Source organism: Ranitomeya imitator, chromosome 3 (assembly GCF_032444005.1).
Source record: "Ranitomeya imitator isolate aRanImi1 chromosome 3, aRanImi1.pri, whole genome shotgun sequence".
NCBI lineage: Eukaryota > Metazoa > Chordata > Amphibia > Anura > Dendrobatidae > Ranitomeya > Ranitomeya imitator.
Window position 1 is genome coordinate 126,644,414 of NC_091284.1, and position 19,189 is coordinate 126,663,602.

The 19,189-nt window shown below is 43.1% G+C and overlaps 1 protein-coding gene across 1 annotated transcript in view; it reads left to right on the plus strand.

Annotated features, from left to right (window-relative positions):
* The window catches only part of VPS37D (VPS37D subunit of ESCRT-I), a 33,225-nt gene extending 16,226 nt beyond the window's left edge, over positions 1 to 16,999 (plus strand). The window contains exons 3-4 of the mRNA XM_069761398.1: positions 13,132 to 13,214; positions 14,621 to 16,999. Coding sequence (XP_069617499.1) covers positions 13,132 to 13,214; positions 14,621 to 15,418 — 881 coding nt within the window. The 3' untranslated portion in view covers positions 15,419 to 16,999. The remainder of the gene's footprint in view (positions 1 to 13,131; positions 13,215 to 14,620) is intronic.
* The last annotated feature ends 2,190 nt before the right edge of the window (positions 17,000 to 19,189 follow it).

A 19,189-nucleotide genomic window follows, 5' to 3' on the forward strand; every position in this document is an offset into this window, starting at 1 on the left:
CACTGACATAGTATGAAGGGGTGAATTCGCGGCCGGACTGTGCCCGTCGCTAATTGGTCGCGGCAGGCAGGCCGCGACCAAACAGCGACACGGGATTTCCGTGACAAACAGACAGACACACAAACGGAAGTGCCCCTTAGACGATTATATATATAGATATATTTTTCATACAGGGCTAGATAGCAGAAAAGCCAGTAATTCAATTGCTGGCTTTTGTTATCTCCTTCCCAAACCCGACAGGATATGAGACATGGTTTACATACAGTAAACCATTTCATATCCGTTATAGTTTAGATATTCCTCACTAATAATGTTAGTAGTTTGTGTGTGCAAAATTTGGGAGCTCTAGGTGTTAAAATACAGGGTTAAAACACGGAAAAAAACTGGCGTGTTCTACCGTGCAATTTTCTCTGCCAGAGTGGGAAAGCCAGTGACTGAGGGCAGATATTAATAGCCTAGAGAGGGACCATGGTTATTGGCCCCCCCCTGGCTAAAAACATCTGTCCCCAGCCACCTCAGAAAAGGCACATCTGTAAGATGCGCCTATTCTGGCAATTAGCCTCTCTCTTCCCACTCCCGTGTAGCGGTGGGATATGGGGTAATAAGGGGTTAATGTCACCTTGCTAATGTAAGGTGACATTAAGCCTGGTTAATAATGGAGAGGTGTCATTAAAACACCTCTCCATTATTAATCCAATAGTAATAAAGGTTTAAAAATAAACACACATTATGAATAAAGTATTTTAATGAAATAAATAAACACATGGGGTTTTAATATCTTTATTGCGCGCTCAATCCAACTGATGACCCTCGTCTTCTGAAAAAAAGGAAAATAAAAAAGCAACAATATCCCATACCTGTTCGCCGTACTGTCATGTCCCACGATGTAAATCCATCTGAAGGGGTTAAATAAATTTACAGCCAGGAGCCTCCATTAACGCTGCTATTAACCCTGTGTGACCAACTTTTTTACTATTGAGGCTGCCTATGCAGCCTCAATAGTAAAAAGATCTAATGTTAAAAATAATTAAAAAAATAAAAAATCATCATATACTCACCTTCCGGCGCCTTTCCCGCTCCTCGCGACGCTCCGGTGACCGCTCCATGCAAGCGGCAGGTTCCGGTGGCAAGGATGGTATGCGACAAGGACCTGCCATGACGTCACGGTCATGTGACCGCGACGTCATCACAGGTCCTGCGCCCATACCAACCCTGGGACCGGAAGCTGCCGCGTGCACCGCGCACAGGGCTAGGAATTCAACGGAGGGTGAGTATATGTTTATTTTTTATTTTAAGTCTGTATACTACATGGCTCTGTGCTGTATACTCCGTCGCTGTGCAATATATTACGTGGCTGGGCAATATACTACATGACTGGGCAATATACTACGTGGCTGGGTAATATACTACGTGGCTGGGCAATATACTACGTGGCTGGGCAATATACTACGTGGACTTGCATATTCTAGTATACCCGATGCGTTAGAATCGGGCCACCATCTAGTATATATATATTTTGGGAATAGACATTACCACAATTCAGATGCAGTTGAAGTTCAGACTTTCAGCTTTCATTTGAGGGTATCCACATTAAAATTGGATGAAGGGTTTAGGAGTTTCAGCTCCTTAACAGGTGCCACCCTGTTTTTAAAGGGACCAAAAGTAATTGGACAATTGACTCCAAGGCTATTTCATGGACAGGTGTGGGCAATCCCTTCATTATGTCGTTCTCAATTAAGCAGATAAAAAGGCCTGGAGTTGATTTGAGGTGTGGTGCTTGCATTTGGAAGGTTTTGCTGTGAAGTAAACATGCGGTCAAAGGAGCTCTCCACGCAGGTGAAACAAGCCATCCTTAAGCTGCGAAAACAGAAAAAAACCATCCGAGAAATTGCTACAATATTAGGAGTGGCAAAATCTACAGTCTGGTACATCCTGAGAAAGAAAGCACTGGTGAACTCATCAATGCAAAAAGACCTGGGTGCCCACGGAAGACAACAGTGGTGGATGATCACAGAATAATCTCCATGGTGAAGAGAAACCCCTTCACAACAGCCAACCAAGTGAACAACACTCTCCAGGAGGTCGGCGTATCAACATCCAAATCTACCATAAAGAGAAGACTGCATGAAAGTAAATACAGAGGGTTCACTGCACGGTGCAAGCCACTCATAAGCATCAAGAATAAAATGGCTAGACTGGACTTTGCTAAAAAACATCTAAAAAAGCCAGCACAGTTCTGCAAGAACATTCTTTGGACAGATGAAACCAAGATCAACCTCTACCAGAATGATGGAAAGAAAAAAGTATGGCAAAGGTGTAGTACAGCTCAAGATCCGAAGCATACCACATCATCTGTAAAACACGGCGGAGGCAGTGTGATGGCTTGGGCATACATGGCTGCCAGTGGCACTGGGTCACTAGTGTTTATTGATGATGTGACACAGGACAGAAGCAGCCGAATGAATTCTGAGGTCTTCAGAGCCATACTGTGTGCTCAGATTCAGCCAAATGAAGCAAAACTGATTGGTCGTCGTTTCATACTACAGATGGACAATGACCCAAAACATAAAGCCAAAGCAACCCAGGAGTTTATTAAAGCAAAGAAGTGGAATATTCTTGAATGGCCAAGTCAGTCACCTGATCTCAACCCAATTGAGCATGCATTTCACTTGTTAGAGACTAAACTTCAGACAGAAAGGCCCACAAACAAACAGCACCTGAAAACCACCGCAGTGAAGGCCTGGCAGAGCATCAAAAAGGAGGAAACACAGTCTGGTGATGTCCATGAGTTCAAGACTTCAGGCAGTCATTGCCAACAAGTACTAAAAATGAACATTTTATTTAAAATTATTGAATCTGTCCAATTACTTTTGGTCCCTTTAAAAACAGGGTGGCACATGTTAAGGAGCTGAAACTCCTAAACCCTTCATCCAATTTTAATGTGGATACCCTCAAATGAAAGCTGAAAGTCTGAACTTCAACTGCATCTGAATTGTTTTATTTAAAATTCATTGTGGTAATGTCTATAACCAAAATTAGAAAAAAAATAAATATATATATATATATATATATATATATATATATATATATATATATATATATATATATATACCTATACTATGTGTAGACATTACTTTCATCTGTTCTACCCTGTCAGTGTGATTTTACTGTACACCGCACTGAATTGCCGGCTTTTCTATAGAACACCGGTGCGTATTTCTCGCAAGTCACACACCTGGTCCATGTGTAATCCATATTTTCCTCACCCCCATAGACTTTCATTGGCGGATTTTTTTGCGCAATACGCTGACAAACGAAACATGCTACGATTTTGTCAGCCCGTAAAATACGGCCGAGAAATATACGGCTGATGGAAGCTGCCCCATAGAGAAACATTGGTCCGTGTGCAATGCGTTGATTTTATTACATATTACTCTCTAGTGTGACCCCGGCCTAAGGGTACCGCTGCGACGCTGCAGCGATATAGACAACAGACAGCTCTCCAGTGACCAACGATGCCGAGGTCCCCGGGTAACCACGGTAAACATCGGGTTACTAAGCGCAGGGCCGCGCTTAGTAACCTGATGTTTACCCTGGTTACCTAAAAAAAAAAACACTACATACTTACATTCCGGTGTCTGTCGCGTCCCTCGCCGTCAGCTTCCCGCACTGACTGTGAGCGCCGGCCGGCGTCACCGCTGTGCTCTGCTTTACGGCCGGCCCTCACAGTCAGTGCGGGAAGCTGACGGCGAGGGACGCGACAGACACCGGAATGTAAGTATGTAGTGTTTGTTTTTTTTAGGTAACCAGGGTAAACATCGGGTTACTAAACGCGGCCCTGCGCTTAGTAACCTGATGTTTACCCTGGTTACAAGTGAACACATCGCTGGATCGGCGTCACACACGGGTGATCCAGCGACGAAATAAAGTTCTGGCCTTCTAGCTCCGACCAGCGATCTCACAGCAGGATCCTGATCGCTGCTGCGTGTCAAACACAACGATATCGCTATCCAGGATGCTGCAACGTCACGGATCGCTATCGTTATCGTTCTAAAGTCGCTCAGTGTGAAGGTACCTTAACAGGGATAAAAGTTCCTTGTCAGGGATTAAAATTCACCATTGTACCAAGTCCAAGCGTTGAGACTCCCACCCCACCGATCAATGAGTCGTTGCCTAGACACACAAAACACAACTGAAAACAATCAGGCCGTCATTTAATGAGTCCCCGACTCTCCCTTTTTTTTTTTTTTTTTAAGTTTTGTTATTTTAACACTAATAGCAACTGAAATAAAATAAAAAAAACACAAATATAATAAAAAGAAATGCAAGTACAACAATACTCTACATTTTTAAATTGTACAAACATTGCTAAAATAACTTGATCATAGATTTCTTGGCAGCAAAGGGATAGTATGGTAAACGTTTACCTTTATGTTATATTGGAACTCAGTGCCTATGAGTTATTTGTACAACTCTCCCTTTATTCCAGGGGTGGGGAATCTTTTTTTTTTTTTCTGCCAAGGGTCATTTGGATATTTATACCATCCCTCGGGGGCCGTACAAACTCCGCCCACAAAGTAGATCCCGACTCTGGCACTGGTGCCAGGACGTAATCTTTCATTGCATGCCCTTCAGTGGTCAGTAGTGAACACTGTGTGTGTGCTAACAGAGCAAGAAGAAATTAATGAGCTGGTTGTAATCAAAATACTTCTCCCTGTCCAAGAATGCTGTTCCTGAGAGTCTGCCCGGGGGCCTGATAAAAGGTCATCGAGGGCCTTAAATGGCCTTTGGGGCCTCAGATTTCCCACCCCTGCTTTATTGAAAGAAAGAATCTCCCCTTCCTTTTTTTATTTAGAGGTTCAGTTTCTTTTACAATTTTTATAAGTGAAACTTTCTATATTACTGAACTATTCTTCTGTTGGAGACCAAATGGGACCACATCTTATTGAACTTTTAATGGACTTGTGATGCATATACAGGGCTTTGTAGTGAGTGACATATGAGTTCACTCCCCTGTTACATTTATTTTTATTTTTTAGCTCCTCTTCAGCCCACTGCAGTCATTTTTGGGGTTTATTTACGTCATTAACATCCTGCCAGCTCTCCCTCTGAGTCTTTAGATTATATTTCCCAAAAGGCAGTGATCTACCTGTCCCCATCTCGCACACTCCCATTCTCAGTGCTCGTCTGCTCCAGTTACAAAGCACCCTCTAGAGACTCTTATACAGTCTCAAGATAGATAAATTGTTCCTTGCATAGTTTCTCCTTGCTGACATTCCTCCCACTCCACTTTTTGACCCTCTTCTGCTGTCACTGGCGGTTTTAGAAGTACTGTAGTGGAGCAGTGAGTCATATAATATATTAATTTACTCTAATTTAATCTAGCACTGCCCCCTATGGCCAAGTCACAAGATAAGATTACAGTATTTTTTGGATCATTAGACGCACCTAGGTTGGGGGAAAAGCATTTTTGAACCTGTCTTCAGGATCAGGCATGTTAAACTAAATTTATGGGCATAAAAGTGCTGTCCTACTGGTTAAATAGGTACCTTCACTGTAAAAATCCATAGCCTGGTTGTTTGGGGCTGTGGAGGGGAATTTTGGGTAGGGTCTTTGACTCTGCTCTGGCTCCTCGGCTGCCTCTAGTGTCAGTATCTTGTTACTGTTTTAAATTTCACTTTGGCACAGTTCTAACTGCGGGCGGCGCTTGCGCCCATTCACGTTGTAGTTGTCTTCAGTAAAATGGCGCCGGAGGTGGCGCGTTCACAGATTGAGATCTCGGCTTGTCATTGAGCTAAGATCTAAATCTGTGCATGGGTCAACACTGGCACCATTTTCCTAAAAGACTCCGATCCCGCCTCTCTTTCTTCACACCACCGGGACACCCCCCTCTTCCCAGCCCAGGGCCCACAGCATCACCCCACTCCTGCCATTGCCAGCTTTCTGGCGATCCTGCTCATGCCTTCTGTGACCCCTGCTTAACCGCCACCTCCACGACTATAAGACGCACCCCAGATTTCCTCCCAAGTTTGGGAGGGAATATAGTTTTTCAAAATACGGTTCGTTTTGTGTGGATTCCACAATGTCTGTGTCTTCCAGCTCTTCCTCCCTTCCTGTGCACATTCCCAGTCACTCTAAACTTGCAGATCACAGCCATGACATCAGACTTCAGAGTTCACTGCTGAGTTGCTGGCTGAGTGGTTCAAAGCACAGCCAGGAAATCTCTGCTCTGTACTATGCACAGACTGTAGCAAGAAGTAACTAACTGGAGGTCACATCACCACAAGGACAGAGCAGAATTGTAGCAGCAAGTAGATTATGAATGTTCATCATTTCTGATAAACTTAACAATGCTTTAATATTCTGTGGGCCCAGAAAACCCCTTTAACATAATCTAGTGTGCAAGACAACCCCAGTTATACAGGTGCTTCTCACTAAATTATAATATTATCCAAAAGTTTACGGTAATTTATTTCAATTCTTCAATACAAAAAGTGAAACTCATATATTATATAGAGTCATTACAAACAGACTGATCTATTTCAAGTGTTTATTTCTGTTAATGTTGATGATTATGGCTTACAGCCAATGAAAACCCAAAAGTCATTATCTCAGTAAATTAGAAAAATTAAAAAAAAACACCTGCAAAGGCTTCCAAAGCATTTAAAAAGATGCCTTAGTCTGTTTCATTAGGCTCCACAATCATGGGGAAGACTCCTGACTTGACAGATGTCCGGAAGGCAGTCATTGACACACTCCACAAGGAGGGTAAGCCACAAAAGGTCATTGCTAAAGAATCTGGCTGTTCAGAGTGCTGTATCCAAGCATATTAATGGAAAGTTGAGTGGAAGGAAAAAGTGTGGTAGAAAAAGGTGCACAAGCAACCGGAATAACTGCAGCCTTGAAAGGATTGTTAAGAAAAGGCAATTGAAAAATTTTGGGGAGATTCACAAGGAGTGGACTGGTGCTGGAGTCATTACTTCAAGAGCCACCACACACAGACGTATCCAGGACATGGGCTACAAGTGTCGCATCCCTTGTGTCTAGCCACTCATGACCGATAGACAATGCCAGAAGCTTCTTACCTGGGCCAAGGAGAAAAAGAACTGGATTGTTGCTCAGTGGTCCAAGGTGTTGTCTGGAGGAAGAGTGGAGAGGCACACAGTCCCAGATGCTTGAGGTCTAGTGTGAAGTTTTCACAATCTGTAATGGTTTGGAGAGCCATGTCATCTGCTGGTGTAGGTCCACTGTGTTTTACCAAGAACAAAGTCAGCACAGCCGTCTACCAGGAAATATTAGAGCAGTTCATGCTTCCCTATGCCGACAAGCTTTTTGGAGATGGAAATTTCAATCTCCAGCAGGACTTGGCACCTGTCCACACTGCCAAAAGTACCAATAACTAGTTTAAAAACAACAGTATCACTGTGCTTGATTGGCCAGCAAACTCGCCTGACCTTAACCCCATAGAGAATCTGTGGGGTATTGTCAAGAGGAAGATGAGAGACACCAGATCCAACAATGCAGACGAGTTGAAGGCTTCTATCAAAGCAACCTGGGCTTCCATAACACCTCAGCAGTGCCACAGGCTGATTACCTCCATGCCACGCTGCATTGATGAAGTAACTGATGCAAAAGGAGCCCAGACCAAGTACTGAGTGCATTTACTGAACATACATTTCAGTAGGCCAACATTTCAGATTTTAAAATCATTTTTTCAGGCAAAGTATTCAAAATTTACTGAGATAATGATTTTTGGGTTTTCATTGGCTGTAAGCCATAATCATCAACATTAACAGAAATAAACACTTGAAATAGATCACTCTGTTTGTAATGACTCTATATAATGAGTTTTACTTTTTTTTTTATTGAAGAACTGAAATGAATGTAACTTTTTGATGATAGTCTAATTTTTTGAGAAGCACCTGTATGTCGTTCTAGTGCAGAAGCATCTTCCTGGTTTGGTCCCACTATGTAAGTGCTCTCTGATGGTTACAACTGCAGTGTCAGGAGCCGGACCCGCAGCAATCACATTATCGTGAGGATAGGGTTTTCTATTCTAAGAGAGGTTGCTTGCCAGTAGGTATAAGGATAGTATTTAGTGATCGTAAATATCGATTACTTTTTAGCATTATGTCTACGGAGACTAAAATGGTTTTATTGATGACAATTTGTTCCATTACTTACTAATTTTTTTGACTTCTTGATTGACAGCAGTGTGCAAAGACAGGGGGAGATGATACTTATGGCAGCCAATCAGAGTTAAGCATTGACATGTCATTGGGAAATGTAAGAAGGAATTTGATTTGGTCAAAAGCTACTCCACAAAATAGTCCTCTTCTCCTTTGCACCAGTTTTGACAAATCTCCTGCTACATCTCAAACAGTAGAAAAATTTATGCAGATGGGAATACATTGGCATTCTGTAAAATTTGTTTACTTGTATAACCCATTACCCCAAACACCCCAATAATCAATCATACAATAACACTGGGTGGTTTAGGGGTTTGTTTTATCCAGACAATGAAAGCTCCAATATGTGTTACACTAAAGCCTGCCAAACCTGCAGATTCTGATGTATATGCATATTGGGGCCCCATCATCATCTTGGAGATATGAATTGGGCAGTATAAATTTTAGTTGCCCAATCCTTTTGTTTTCCCAGCAGATAAGTCGTTGCCAGATGTATCTGCAAGAGGCTTTTTCTGCTCTCCCCTTAATGAAAACCCTTAATAAAGAAATAATCTTTATTTAATGAATTTAATGAAAACCCTTGAACATTCATGTGTATGTTACAACTTGAAACGTAGCTATCCGCTGAATAAACGTTTTGTCCACAACTATCCCCTGCTCATTTCAAAACGGCTTCGGAATAGAAGCCAAAACGTATCACCTCTTGATTGTACGCTATGATCTATGGAATAAAGCACATAATTGAATGAAATCAATGGTAGCTTTGTTTTAAAGTTGGTGCTCTATAAATAAAGATCTGTATGATTATTGTAATGGACCACTTTTTCATGAGGTTGCAGGTTGCGCCCAGTAGTCAATACTTTATAAATTTTTAGGAGTTAAAATAGAGAAATGGCACAATATGGTAAACCCCCCCTCCCCCCACAGAAAACATGCTCTAGAAACGCTATTTCATGGGAAATGCAATATTTAGTGAAATGGATATGTCAGATGTAGTGAGAGTCTGTCTTTAAAGCACCACTCCAGCGTTTTTTTTTCAGTTTTTTTTTTATTTCAGCACCGGAGTGGTGCTACTAATCTAAGTTCCCTGACCCTAGTGATATAATTACCAGCCGCTGTCTTCAGCTCTTCCCGGCACAGCTCCAGTGCCACCCGCGATCTAGTGACCACAACTTCTTATTCACCAGGATGAGAGTCTCATTCTGGCGTCATTCTGACTCTCATAGACTTATATTGAATTGTGACTTCTGGATCATACAGGAGCCCAATCTGCTGGAGACCGACCAAGCAGCACTGATAAAAGACGCAGACGGTGGCTGGTAAGTATGAGAGTAGGGGCAGGGACCTTACGTTGGTAGCACCACTCCAGATTACATTAGTAAATTCTGGAGCATAGGCATCACAGCGTGACCCGATAGAATACAGATATACACATAGAATAGAGAGATATAAAGATGTTAGTCACATATATAATTAGTACAGTGCTTGTGTAGCTTACTGTCCATGTGTTTTGGTTTTTTTTACATACTAAATTATATTCTGAAAAAAATGGCGTGGGATCCCCTGACATTTTATCAACCAGCAGAGGGAAAGCGGACAGCTGGTGGCTGATGTTTATAGACTGGGAAGGGGGAAATACCCATGGAGCTTCCCAGGCTATTAATATCGGCTCACAGCAGTATGCGTAGCCTTTCTTGGTAATTAAAATGATACCCCCAAAAAGATGACGTAGGGTCCCCCTATAATTAATAACCAGTAAAGGCTAGGCAGACAGCTGTGGGCTGATATTAATATCCTAGGAAGAGGCCATGGATATTGGCCCCTCTGAGACTAAAAACATTAGATCACAGCTGCCCCAGAAAAGGGGCATCTATAAGATGCGTCAATTCTGGCACTTAGCCTCGCTCTTCCCACTTGCCCTGGTGTGGTGGCAGGTGGGGTGATAGTTGGGGGGTTGATGTCACCGTTGTATTGTCAGATGACATCAAGCCCAGAGGTTAGTAATGAAAGGGCGTCTTATAGATGCCCCCATTACTAACCCTATAGTGAAATTGTATAAAAAAAAAATACACCCAGAATTAAGTCCTTTAATTGAAAGAATGACACAGACTTCTTTAATTAACCTAAATTAAACCATATTCACGTCATCGCCCAGTATACTGAAGCCAATGTCCCCTGTAACAGAATTAAAATAATAAACAACAATATTATATAAAAAATACATGTACAGTAAGCTACACAAGCACTGTACTGATTATATATGTGACTGACATCCTTTTATCTATGTGTATATATGGTATCTATTCTGTTGGTTCACACTGTGATTTTGCTGTATGTGGCAGATGAATTTCCAACTTTTCAAAGGACATGGGGAAAAGGAATTCCAAAAGGAATTTATTTATTTTAAAAAAAACATGTTCAGTAAACTACACACACAAAGCAGTATCTTTTTGTGTCTCTCTATCTCTTTGATAATATTGCAATCGGATGCTAGGTGTTAAAATTGGATTGTACTCTCAAGTAAATTGCATAACAATTGCATGACACAGACTTTTCTGGACCAAAATCGGTGATGGGTACGAGCCCACAGGTATACTTTACATCTGTGCCCCAATCTTCAGTTACAAGCTTCGATCTCAGGAAGTTGTTTTACGGTTTGTGTCCAACACAGGAGAGCCAATTGGTCTGCTAGCACCTGCCCAGAGCTGGTTGTGAAGTGCACCGGCTGCTTGCCCATTTCAGAAGCTAACCCTCTCCATCTGTATGTCGGCTGTGACAGAGAGGGGACTGACTCAGCTGCATTCTTTTATTTGTCGGAATGGAAAAATGCATTTAGTCTGTGTATTACTATAACAAAAAAATGTGTTTGAAACCCAACGCAATCTACAAAAATCACCTATACACCATTATCAATCCTTATTTCTAATGGACCTCCAATCGGCCATGTACAATCCAATCGGCAGTCCTTTTAAAGAGGTTGCCTCAAGTTCTTATGTGGTTAAGATTGCAAAGTGCGTGTAACAACAAACAACTTGTCAATTTACTTTTTATTTAAAGTGCTCTACATTTTCAAGAATGGAGAGATTTTAAATTTTATAGTGTACAGCTTGTTGCCTAGTTGCAGCAAGACAACGTGGAAATGCACTGCGGACATAAAGTGTGAATGCAGCCCAGACATGCCAACAGTCACCCCACAAACAAGCAAAACGCTCATTCGTTGTGATTCTGTGATTCGTTGTGAGCCTGTGGTCTCAGGTAAGCACCTTGCACTGCTAGAAGGCTTTATACATGAGCACATTGCTCTTAAGCTGGCCGGATCTGACCAACTTCAGTCCTTCTGTGCTACTCCCATTCTACAGGTGTAAAGCTGCCTGTCACGGGTATGTCAGATGCAGCAGACTGTCGCACTACATCTGGTTGCAGAAGGTCTTTGCGTTTGGCATTACAGACGCCTCCTTAATCCTTCTGACTCTTGGACCCAGCGGCACCCTCCCTCTGGCTCTTGTTGACTCACCTGGATCTGGGTGTTTATAAATCCCCAGTCTGCTGCAGAGAGTTAAGTGATATTCACATTTTCCCTTGTGAAGGCTTGGAGCTATAGCAGTCAGCTAACTTCCTCTCTGGAGCTGTTTGAGGAAGTTTGGTGTTACCTCTCTGAGTCTGCTCAAGCTAAGTTCATTCCCCTTGTCTGTCTACCTTTTTGTCTTTAGTTTACAGTGAGGATTGACCAGTGCTCATCACCTCTCCCTCCCTATACTGGGCCTAGCTTTAGGCATACAGGACTTAGGTTTCCTGTTTGGCGAGTGGTGAGGAACCAATTTAGGGACCATAGGACAGGTAGGGTGTTATCAGATCTGCCTAGGGGTCTCCACTCACCCTTTCCCTAGTGTCTGGGCTTCCTTCCCCTCTTCCCTTCGTGTTGTACTTAGTCTTCCCACACTATGGGTGACTCTGCCTCTGCTAGCATCCTGGGTTCAGACCAATGGCGCAACCATACTATTGGTCTGAACTGTCAATCTTCAGGAAACGCACTGACCCTTGTGGAGCAGGAAGCCGGGAGGCAAAGAGATTATGCGTTCTTGGAGGAAAAAGAAAAGTTGAGACAACCCCTTTAATGGCCTGTTTGGAATGGCCAACCAAAATTCTGTACACATAGACTGAAAGATTGGAACGCTAATTCTGTCATTAAAATGACAACGAATGAGCGTTTTGCTTGTTTGTGGGGTGACTGTTGGCATGTCTGGGCTGCCTTCACACTTTGTGTCCGCAATGCATTTCCACATTGTCTTTCTGCAATTTTAAAAACACCATGGCCAAAAAGAACTTTCTGCTTACAAAGTGTGAATGCAGCCTTACACAAGCCGAATCAGAGAACAACCATTCTTAGGGCAGGTGCAGACGAGCGTATATTCTCTCTTCTGAGAGAATTGGGTCGATTGTGCTAATCCGATTCTTTCAGATGAGGAGAAGATAGAGGAAAAAATTCTTCCTCCATTCTCTCTGTCTGTGGAAATAAAACTGCAGTCGGATGTCATCCGAGTGCTTTCTGATGACTTCCATGGACTCATTGACTTGCATGGGCGAGTACGATCCGAATATTCGATCAAACTCTGACCTGCTGCACTTTTATCTTCGGACCGATCTGAAACGTTGAAAAAAAGCGAACTCCTAGAATTAGTGCGATCAAGTGTTTTATCGGACTGGGCTCAGCCCTGGCGGTGTGAGCAAGCCCTAACAAACACTCATTTCTGGTTATCAGCTTGTCTAAACGAACCATAAGGATAAGATGTAAATAAAAAATGGATATTTGTTCCGAAAACGCATGAAATTTCCTTCTAGTTACACTTTCTGATTTTACGTGATAAAATATTGTTGTAGTGATTGATGTGGAGGTATTGTCCGGTCGTTCCAGTGATGCTAATCCTGTCTTTGTCTTTTGTAGAGTGCCTCTTGCAGGAATGTAATCCACATGTTGCACTCAGTCACCTGCAGGAGGAGCTGCAGAGCACCGAGGCAGAATGTGAGGTCAGTGTGTATTACTGATTCCGACTTGTCAAGCACTAATTGCCCCAAAACCATACGCAGTCATAGAATATAAGTCGTGTTAGTGGGAAGGCTGTTCAGATGTAATAGAGTAAACCAAGAAGCAGTAAAATAACTTCTGCAAATTTACCGGGATGATGGCGGGCAGAAGGATGGCCCATATACAGCCGCAAATGGACATGTCCTGCAGAAGACCAGGAATCAGTCATTCAGGAAGATAATTGTATATTGGGCATTGTTAGCTGAAAACATGACCACACCATCATCGGTGGAGCTTTCCCATCAAACAGTATATTGGCTTCCATTTCTAACACCATTTACCACCTATCACCTAATCACAGAATTGGTTATAAATATCTGATAATTGGGGTCTGTACTCACTGATTGCTATAATTTTGAAAGTAGTGGTGGTCAAGCATTCTTCATGAGGTTTATGGAAAACAGCCACATCCAGGCCTACGCTGTTGTGTCAGCCCCATAGACATTGAGCAGAGTAGAAAGGTGCAGGCCTGACCCCTGTTCCAGCAATCGGTGGGGGTCCCAGTGGTAAATGTCAGTAGGGGGTAAGTCCCTACGAAGAAACACTCCAGCCAAAGTTTGGTGCAGGACCTGATATAGAGATTCAATGAATCCCAGCGAGAGACCTGTGCACTAGTGTTGAGCCGGTGTACTCATTGCTCGGGTTTTCCCGAGCACGCTCGGGTGGTCTCCGAGTATTTGTTAGTGCTCTGAGATTTAGTTTTTGTTGACGCAGCTGCATGATTTACAGCTATTAGCCAGCCTGAGTACATGTGGGGGTTGCCTGGTTGCTAGGGAATCTCCACATGTGTTCATGCTGTCTATCAGCCGTAAATCATGCAGCTGAGGCAATGAAAACTAAATCTCCGAGCACTTACAAATACTTGGAGACCACCCGAGCAACAAGTATACTCACTCATCACTACTGTGCACCATGCTACACCCCCCCATGCCCTGCACGAGACATAACTTGTATTAGTTTTAGGCATTCTGGGAACTACCCAAGTTCTGCACTATTTTATCCATTTATGTAAATGAAACCTTACTACAGTGTTATACAACTTTTTATGATTTGTGACAATAAAGAGTATTCTTATAAAACTTAGTAGTTTTCAATCAAATAAAAGATGAGCTGGTCCTTGGTGTGTTGAACATCTACATCTAACGCAATCTTTTTCTCTCTTTTTCTTTAACCTTTTCCCCCTATTGGTCCCTTTTCCACATATTCATTATAACTCCCCCTTTGTATATGTCATTGTTTCTCACACCATTGCTCTTGGATCTTTGCTGGCTGAAATGATTTCATTACACTGTCATGTTCTTTCCGTGCATGTCTTTACATCTGTGACATCTCACTCCCCCAACACTAGGCCCTCTCTCAGTTGTTCCTGGAGGGCTCCCTCCCTCTCCTTGTTTTCCTGGATTCTTACCATTTGCTACGGGCTCAATGTCACATCCGCAGGATCCAGAATGAGAAGCTGCTTGAGCTTCTGGGAGAGACTCTTGAACAGGACACAACCCCCCAAAACCAAGAACTGCCTCCCGACCGGGAATTGCCCCCTCAACAACCCACCAAACTACCCTCTGACCAGAACCTGGCCCCAAAGCTTCAGGAACTTCCCCCACAATCCAGAAAACTGCCCCCTAAGCAGGCCTTGCCTGTCCCTCAACCCACCAAAATGCCCCCAAACCGGGATCCTCAAATGAAGCCTCGTGAAGTGGCGCCTGGGGGCAAACAGCCTTCTCGACCTCGAGAACTGCCCATCCAAACCAGCAAAATGCCCCCTGAAAGGAAACTGCCTTCCAACCCCAAGGAGAAACCCCACAATCCCAGAGATCAAACCCCTCAGGCCAGTGTTCAACCAATCCCATCCCCTGCTGCTCCTTCACAGATGCCCCCTGCTGTATTCCGCCTGCCTCCTCTGCCATGTGGGATGGCACCTGCATTGTTGATCCCCGCGGAGGTGCTGTCTCCTTTTCAGGGTCCATCTGCCCAGTCCCCAGGATGTGGTGTCCCACCTTTGGGGTGCAACAATGGTCAACAACAGCAGCCACCACGGGCTCCTTTGCGATTCATTGCTCGAATCTACTTCCTGAGCACTCGGCACCTAAGGGTGCTGTCCAGAGCCCAGCGGCAGCAGCAGCAGCAACACCCTCCGAAGCGATAAGTGAGGAGCTGCCGGCGGACAAGGGAGCGGGGCAATTTATGGGACGGGGGACAGGGTAGTTGTCTGTGAGTCTGCGTATGACTGTGTGCGTCTTTCTGCAGACATCGTTTCTTTGTGGAAGCAGGATGTTTGGCCATTTTCAGTCAGTGAATGGAGCTTGTATGTGGAGGCTGGTGAGCTTCTCGGGTGACTGAAAGAAATGAGGGCAGGGCGCATCTGTCCCGTTGATGCAATGTGTACTCAGTACTTCCCCATCCGTTTGTTTACTATCCGTTAATAAATGCAGCATGGTTGTGCAGAGTCACGGTGTTCTGCGCCTGGCTGTGGCCCGGGGTATGGATGCGCAAGGGTTAAACGACGTGAAGGAGTTATGAAACTGCTTTTATAAAAAACAAGGTGTTTTTTTTTTGCTCACAGCAACCAATCACTGCACAGCTTTCAATTTATATTCTGCCCTTGAAACATGAAAGCTGCACTCTGATTGGGCAACAGAGACATTTTCCTTTTCGTCAGTTTCCGAAATCTGCCCCTTTATGTTTTGTCTGGATTAAGAGAAGGTGCTGCCTGTGTGTGTGTACGGTGTACAGTCCAGGGTGCGTATGTGGATAAATATTCCATTTGTTCTCATTTATTCGAGTGGTTACGATTGCTATTTATATAAAAGTGGCCCTGACATATAGAGAACTTGGGGAGGGGGGGGGGGGGGGAAGGGGCCACAGAAATAAAAAAATTTATAGATTGGATTTTTCCGGTTATTAACAAATAGACTGAAAGTTATGGTGCATCCTTATCAAGTGCCCTCTCTCTGCACGGATTCCTGCGGAGAATGTAATCAAGAATCGCGGCACAATTGTGTCTATACGTGACTGAGTCTCCACCTGGTGGCCAACCGAGGTCACCACAGATACTAAAACAGTAGTAAGCTCAAGATCATGCTGTAAGAATGCTTTATAATGTGATTCTTTTTACAGCAGGTTTCTGAAATTATATTGCATAATAGTTGCAAAAAAAAATACTGTATTTTTTATTTATTTCTGTTTATAATTGTTGATGATATTGTGGTTTGTTGCACATTTTTTATGCATTATGTCTACCCTAACAGTGTCTATTGAACATGGTGGCGGAATACCAGCTGTTCTTTAGTTATACAGAATTCCCCTTTCCAAATGCTTCTTGTAGGTCATGAGTTTGCATATTCTTCATTTAATTCATTTGGGGAGTCATTGACTCATAAGGCCGGGTGTAAACCTTAGTATTAGTTTGAAACTAATACCACCCAAATCTTTTTTTTTTTTTTTTTTTTATTGCCTGAGATGACCCAAGCTGCCCTGAAAGTTTCCAGTGATTGATCCGTGCAGGTATCTCCAAGAAGCAGATCATGCATTTATACCATTGGAAGGAATGGGGGAGGGGGGATGGGCATTGACAACAATGATATTAGTTTGCAAAAATTCCCATTTTCCTAGCAGAAGGACCGGATGGATTATTATACCATTGGACCAAAGATTAGCAACGTCTATTATTATTATTTTTTTCTGTTCATAATCACAATAAATGGTTCCATTTTGTGCACTGAAAACATATCAACTAATGTGAGTGATACGTTCATTGAATAGTGCAATTCTCGATAGATTTGTTTAGTATTCAGAAATATGCTGGGGTTATACAGATCTTTAATTACTATTAGCAACTTTTTATATTAAATGCGATTTCCTCTCCTGTTCTTTCTTGTTGATGCCGTTCATTTCTTTGTTCTATTTTTAGTTATAACATGTGTATTCTGGTTCTGGAAAATACATTTGTCTTTTGTATAATGAAAAGCTTATACAATTTTGTAATGTTTTTTCCTGCAAAAGATCTCAGTGTAGAGACAGAGACCCTGACTCCAGCAATGTGTCACTTACTGGGCTACTGTAGTTTTGATAATCTAATCAGAGTTGTATCAGCAGGAGATTATCAGTAGAGGTCTAGTAAACCTATTGCCAGGTAGTCCATACTCATGAGCTCTGTGTAACCCATCACTGATTGGCAGCTTTCTATATACACTGTGTATAGGCAGAAAGCAGCCAATCGGTGGTGTGGACAGGGTTATACCGAGATCAGCATTAAGACCGGACTCACACTACAGCGAGATACGACCGAGTCTCGCAGGTTAAAAACAAGCTCTGGCACCGGCACTCCGGAGCGGAGCGTGCGGCTCCATGTATTGCTGTGCGGCTGCACGCTCCGCTCCAGAGTGCCGGTGTCAGAGCTTGTTTTTAACAAGCGAGACTCGGCCGTATCTCACTTTGTGTGATCCCGGCCTTAGAGACATGCTAGATCTGCAGCAGATAAAACAGTGATTTTATTAAAGCTGCCTAGTAAGTGACACATCACTAGAATAAGGGTCCCTGCTCCTACATTATGCTTCTCTCAGATGCCGCAGCAGAAACTTAGTGACAAATTCCCTTTAATGAAAAGCCCTTCTGTCTACAAGATGCTGCATTTTCCAGTCGTACTTTATATTCTTTTTAAAACAAGGAGTTTGATATCTTCACGTTATTATGATCTTATGATATATTGCATTTTGTGTAGGGCATCCATTAACAGACAAGGTTAAAGGGGTTGTCCAGGACTTTTATTTTTATTATCTTTTAAGACAGATCATCAATATTAGTTTAGGCCCGAAAGTGTCTTGATGTATAGAATATACAGAGCCAGAACACCACAGCCTCATATACTGTGCACTGAACATTCTCTGGTATCCCAGCTTAGGCCCCAAAAAGTGAATAGTAGCAGAGCTACAGTACCCAATAATGACCAGTATTTAGTGTTCAGCCCCATGGAATTTGGACTCCGGGCATTATTTGTACCCAGCGTCTCCAGGATTGGATACCTGCTGAGCAGTGCGTGTGTCGGGTGTCGACTCTCCAACAGTTTGATATTGAAAGTCCTGGACAAGCCCTTTAAGGAGGACCTGAGCTGACACATCTCCTGACTAGCTGTGAGCGAGCATGATCAGGTGTTATCTGAGCATGCTCATGTGGTAATAGAGTACCTTTAGCGTGCTCGAATACTATGTTCGAGTCACCGTAGCTTCATGTTGCGCGAAGATCCTCTGTTAGCACACAAGCATGCTCAGATAACACCTTATAAGAGCACGCTCACTCATCACTGCTCCGGACGTCTGTTTTGGTCACTATGTGGAGGTATAACAGAGGCACTGTACTACATCTGTGCATTTAACCCCTTGAGGGTTTTTTTGGTCCATAATATACAACATTACAGTGATGAGGCCTCTCCATTAATCAGATACATGTAGGGGAGGGCTCACTTGCTGCCTTCTTACTGCTAGTTGGCCTCTTAATTGGCACCACCATCTCTTTTCGTGCAGACATTGTATATACGTGATCACCCTAACCACAAAAGGTCCCCCACAGAATTGTGTGTGTTTATAAAATTGTATATTATATATTTTTTTCTCCTGTTTATCACTGACCTAATCCCTTGTCCCAGTGTAATTCCCCATGTCATGCACTTGGTTGATTATGAAGGAACACCCGTAGTCTGATTCTGGCCATTTGTATAGTCTCAGAACTGCTTCTTGTCCGCCTTCATGGGACCATACAGAACATTCTCACATGTGAGGTTACCATATCTCAGCAGATGAGCTCTGACAAACGCCGTCTCTCTGCTTCGGGTAAGTTCACACAGCGTCTATTAAATACCGTGTACCCGCTGAAGAAGCTTCAGTAACATGATGGTGGTGTTTTTCCTGACACTTCTGCTTTC